This window comes from Haliaeetus leucocephalus, unplaced genomic scaffold, assembly GCF_000737465.1.
Source record: "Haliaeetus leucocephalus isolate CR32 unplaced genomic scaffold, Haliaeetus_leucocephalus-4.0 Scaffold306, whole genome shotgun sequence".
NCBI lineage: Eukaryota > Metazoa > Chordata > Aves > Accipitriformes > Accipitridae > Haliaeetus > Haliaeetus leucocephalus.
The window spans coordinates 4,942,557-4,948,075 of NW_010972742.1; the positions used below are offsets into that span (position 1 = coordinate 4,942,557).

Here is a 5,519-nt window from a genome sequence, read left to right on the forward strand (position 1 = left end):
GGGGGGGGGGTGATGGAAAAAGGTGGGAAAAAAAAAATCCTTCCATTTTCTGCGTGGTTTTAAATATCCCCAGCTGTTTCCCAAAGCTTCTTCCCGGTCCTAGGAAGGTGCTTTGGGGTGTGTGTCCCCCCCCCCTCCTCGTTTCTCTTTTTTAATATCGCAGCTATCCCTCCTTTTTAACATTTAAGAGGAAACAAGTTTAATATTCATGGCTGTTAATAGAGAAGGGCCATTATCGCCGCCCCATTGTTCTGAGCCCCGCACAATGCTGCTTGTATTTTCATGTGTATATTCCCAAAGTTCCTTCTGAGCGTTTAGTGAGCACTTTAATATTCATGGGTGTTAATAGAGAAGCCCTCAGTATATTGGCATATTGTTGGGAGGTGTACATATTGGTCTGACTTTGAATAGCCACAGTCCTCTTTTCTTTTGCTCTGTTTTGCAGGGTTGATGGGCCAGGAGTAAATGGGCATTTTTCCCCCCCGTCTCCCCCTTACAGAGAGAACATCTTTATTCCAGTCCCAGACTTTCTGGTTTCCCATTCAGGACCCTCAGAAATAATGTCAGGCAGAAGAAAAGTGGAGCAAATCAATCTTTCATGGTCTTTTTGAGACCAATTTGACATCCATGGACTCTTCTTTTCTTTCACAGCCTACAAGGGGATGGTCAGGATCTGGACAAGGTTGGGGTCTGATGAGGGGAGACATGGGATCATAATGCAGCAAAGAGAGAAAAGAAAAGCAAAACAAGAAAAGATTGCAGGGATGGGGTGATGGAGGAAAAATGAGGGTGAATGACAGTGCAAGAAAGGAGATTAGAGCCCAGCAGCTGCTTTTTGGGGGGCGGGGGGGAGGGGGGAGCTCTCGCCCCTCTTCCAGCCCTTCGCATGAATAGGATTTGAACAGAGCGGAGATTGATTTATAGTTATTGCAGTTGAACATTTATTGCTCTTAAAGAGTGGCGGGGAGAAAAGAGAGAAAAGGGGTTTGAAAAGCTCCTTTCTGTATTAAAGAGGTATCAAATGAAGACTGCTGAGATAATATACAGTGGCCAATGGGAATTTGATTTGCTTTAAAATTTAACTCTTGTGGGGCCGCCGCTGACGGACGCGCGGGGGATGGAGCCGGCCCGGGCGCTGCCTCCGCGGGCGCGCAAGGGGCGCGGAGCCGCCGCTGCCCCGGGCCGGTGGCAGCCGATATTCGTTTCTCCGAGCCTGCAAACTGCCCGGCTTTACCGCAAAAAATCTCCGGGCGGCTCCTGGGCGCGGCGGGGCAACGGCTGCAGCCGCGAAATGATGATTATTTCTGCGTTATTACGATCTTTTTCAAGAAAATATTATTATTATTTTCTTCTGTAAGGGGGGGGGGAGGCAGACGGGATATGGAGCTACGAAATACCCGGCGCAGGGAAGAGCCCCTTTCGGAGCTGAGTTTTCCTGCCCTAAAACCGGAGGTTTCTCCTCCCCGGCAGCAGAAACGCGATCGCAGCCGAGTCCCCCCGGGCGCAGAAAGGAGCCCATTGTTCAATGGGGAGAAATACATTTTTAGCGGTGATTGAAAGCTCCCCTCTCGTTTGAACTCTAGAAGAAAGTCCCTGGCAGGGAAGAGCATCCCCCTCCCTCTGCCCCAACATCTGTTTGGAGCAATCCAGGCTCTAGGGCAGAGCCGGGCTCTGCCCCCTCCCAAAGTCATTAAAAAGATATTAGTTGAGCTGAGAAAAGTCCAGCGCAGCCCCCGATCCGGGGTGGGGTGGGGGTGGTGGTGTGTGTCATTAAAGACGATTTAGGATTTGCCGGTGCTAACGCCAGGCGAAGGGGCACGCGCGGTCCGAAGGAAAAAGCTCCTCGTCCCCGGCCGCCCTGCTGCGCCCTGCCCGCTGCCCGGCGTCCTGGTGACCGGGGCCGGCGCGGCGCGGACGGGCTGAGCCCATCACCTGCCCCGTGCGCCCCGCCGAGCGCCGGGGGAAGGGGGAACGTCGGCGAGAGCCGGGCTGGGAGCCGAGGCCGTCAGCTGCTTTGGCCGCATCCCCCGCACCTCCACGGGCTGCAAATGCCCCGGGAGCCGGAGGGAAGAGGGGGGCAGGAGGGATCATTGCACCCCTGCGGCTGCCGCAGGAGCCAGGCGCCTCCGAAGTTGCTAAATGTGTCATTTATTAAAGCATTCAGGGGGCTTTTCTTTGGCGTTTGCTTGCAAACTCACAAAGGCCGAGCTGCTGTTTGGGGGTCTTTTCTGATGGAAAAAGGGCTCGGAGACCCCCGGCACAAAAGAAATCCTGGCAGTGCTTTCAATGGCCAGGACTCAATGAGGGGGACCCTGTGCGCAGCGGGCGGGGGCGAGGGGCCGCCCGGTGCTGCCTGAAAGGCAGGCCTGAATGTAATGGGGAGATCTGCGTTTATTTGTTGGGATCACATTTAATTAGCTTAGTACAACCCTTGAAAGACAAAGGGACCTCAATCTGGATCCAATCTGAAGCTCGTTTGGAGAGCGAGGGCTCCTGGAAAAGTCAAAAGAGAGAAAGGAGAAAGAAAGGGGAGGCTGAGAGAGAAAGGGGCTGGGGGCCCAGCCAGGTGACTGGCACGCGTGAAACAAGGGGGCCTTTTGGGCACAAGGCAGGGCTCAAAAGGGAGGGAGGAAAATAGCCTCTTCCTCAGGTTTTACCTACTTAAACCCCCTGAAGGGGCCGGAGCTGAAAAGCCTCAATAGAGGCTAAGGAGGCTGCAAAGCAAACAGCGGTGCTGGAGAGGGGGCTCCGGCCCTGCCGCCGCAGCAGTTGGCGGCACTCGGTTATGGGAATGTGCCCAAATGTTACCTGCGCCCGGGAGCGCTCCCACCGCCGCCGGCTGCCCCCGGAGCAGGAGGCGAGGAGGGATGGAGGCGATGCCCAGGGTAAGCCTGGGCTGGGGGGTTCTGGTGGGCTGGCTGCCCCCCGCCCCAGTACGGGGTCCCTTGCTGGTCCCCATGTCCTCCCCCATAGGGTAAGACCCCCCCCTGCACCTCTGTCCACCCCTCTGGGGTCAATGCAACACCCCTGCCCCATTGCTTGGGGTGCTTCATCACGTGCCAATGGGGCTGCAACTGGCCTGTGGCACCGAGGAGGGGTCCCCATGGGTGCACCTCTTGCTCCCAGGCAGCCCCCAGCATCCTCCCTCTGTGTGCCAACACAGGGCACACACAGGTGGGTGGCACGGTGGATGCGCTGCCACCTCCCCAGGGGCAAAAAAGAGGAGAGCGGCCACCCCCAAGGTGCCACATCCATGGGATGGAGCTGAACGGACCCTCGTCCCCCTCCAAACCGCATGCTGCCTGTCTGTCCCTGCTCTCCACCGAGGGGGCCAGGAGCAGCGGGGAGGGTTCGGGGCGCCCCTGAGTGGTGCCGACCCCTCGGTGGGTGCCCAGCAGCTCTGGGCAGGGAGGGGTTTGGTGCGGTGAAGCCATGACCCTCCCGGCGAGCGCTCCGGCGCCGAGCGCTGCAGCCCCTCCGAACCAGGCGGGCTGATTGTACTGCTCGGAAAAGGAGCTTTAGGGCATTATTTGCCTCCATTTCACTCTGCGGGAGGCTGCGGAGCTGAGCAGAGATGCTGAGTGCTCTCCCCTCCATTCTCGCTTGCTTTCTTGTCCTTGTGTTTTTCCCCTTCCTTCTTTTTAAGTAACATTACCAGGATTATTTTGGCAAAGGGGTCATGGCACACAAAAGCAAACAGGGGAGGAAAAAAAATATCACCTTCCCAGCTGTGTCCGACTGCTTCGCGGGGCTCAGGCGGCCTCGAAATGAAACATGATTGTGGCAAATCACGGCGGTAACTCCTCAGCCCTCTCCGTGGCGCTGCGGCTTGGCAAGTGGGGCCGGTGGCATGGGGCAGCTGGGTGTCAACGCCTGCTGAGGCAGCCCCAGCACCGCGGGGCCCTTGCTGAGCTGCTGGGAAACACTGAGTGTAAAATAACCTCGCGATGGCTTTTCTGCCCATGACCAAATAAGTTGGCTGGGGCTGAAGGAGGCACTGGGGGGTTCAACCTCCTCGAAGCGGCTGGGTGGTCCCAGGGGTCCTGGTGAAGCCAGGGCCAGGCTCTGGGGCCAGGCACAGCCCCAGCTTGCTTGCCCTCATCTGCGTGGTCTCTGCATCCAGGCTGGATGCCAAAGGTGCTCCCCACCGTTAGAGGCTCCTCCCTGACAGCACGGAGCAGGAGGGAGCAAGGGGGGATTTGGACTGCAGAAGCAGGAAAATCTCTGCACCTTTTCTTCCCCTCTGGCAGTGATCTGGGGATGGGCCAGTCGCATCCTACCACCATCTTTCCTGCATCCTACCACCATGTCTCCTGCATCCCACCACCATCTTTCCCGCATCCCATCACCATCTCTCCTGCAGCTCCAGCTGCCGGACTGGGACCCACGTTGGCGACTGCACCAAGACACCAGCATGGAGAGGGCCAGCGCCCAGGGCAGGGCGAGCTGCCCAAGAGGAGAGGGCATGTGTGTGTGTGAGCCCCACCGCTCCCTCCTGCTCCCCAGGGGGTCTCTGCTCCCCACGAGAGCCGGGGACGCTCCAGCGGTTGCTGTACCCACGGCCTGGCTGCAATGAGGGGATTGCAGGAGGCGGCCTCGGGAGATGGCAGCTAAGGTTGGGCAGGACCAGGATCCAAGTGTCCAGCCACAGCCTCCCTGGACCGTGGCTGGGCAGCGTCCCCAGAGCCAGGGGACGAGGGGATGGATGAGCCCAGGCCCGCTGAGGGCAGGGATGGGTGCCAGGAGCGGGGCCGCCTCGCAGGCAGGTGACCCCGGGCGCAGGGCCGAGGAGGCAGGCGGGAGAGACGAGCCCTCCCGCGGCTCCTGCCCTTTGCCGGCCCTATTCTCTCCAAAACAAACAGAGCGGCGGCCCCTGCCTCCCCATGTAATGACTCCATGGCGGCGAAGTTTAATATTCCCCGGTGAATGGCCCAAACAAGGAGCCCCGCCGGTCGGTGCGGCTCACCGGGGCACGGCCGCCGGTGAGTGACGGCTCGCACAAAGGGAAGGGACCATCTAATCCCCCGGGACCGCGGCACCTGCACCCTGGCCTGGCCAGGATTAAAGGGGAGCGAGCCAGCATCTGCAAAGATCAGAGGCTTCTTTATAGCGGCCTTGAAATAGGATTTCCTCAAGTGATAAGGGGCAGGGTGGGAAGATAATCTGGGGGGGGCTGTTGGTACCTGCCCCCATGTCAACCCCAGAGATGTTCTTTTGGGTCACCTGCCTTGAACCTGGTGCCCCAGACCTGGAGGGAGGTGGCAGGGGTGGCCCTGGGCACCTGCTGCCCTGTCCCCCTTGTCCCAGGGGTGGCTGATCCCTCCCCACCACCCCTCTCTGTCCCCAGCACCCACCGAGGTGCTGCTGAGACAAGGATGGGAGCTCAGTGCCCGCTCGCTCGCTGCCCTCGGCTCCGGGGCTGCTGTCCCCTCTTGCCACCGGACCAGGGAGCTGTGGCTATTTCAACTCATCTTCATGTCACATAACTCTGGTTTCTGCCGATTTCCAGCGTGAAAAGT

The 5,519-nt window shown here is 58.9% G+C and overlaps 1 protein-coding gene across 1 annotated transcript in view; it reads right to left on the bottom strand.

The window, feature by feature from the left end:
• The window catches only part of PRDM12 (PR domain containing 12), a 13,188-nt gene extending 10,229 nt beyond the window's left edge, over window positions 1–2,959 (bottom strand). The window contains exon 1 of the mRNA XM_010571114.1: window positions 2,809–2,959. Within this exon, the coding sequence (XP_010569416.1) occupies window positions 2,809–2,959 (151 nt within the window). The remainder of the gene's footprint in view (window positions 1–2,808) is intronic.
• Window positions 2,960–5,519: the final 2,560 nt, after the last annotated feature.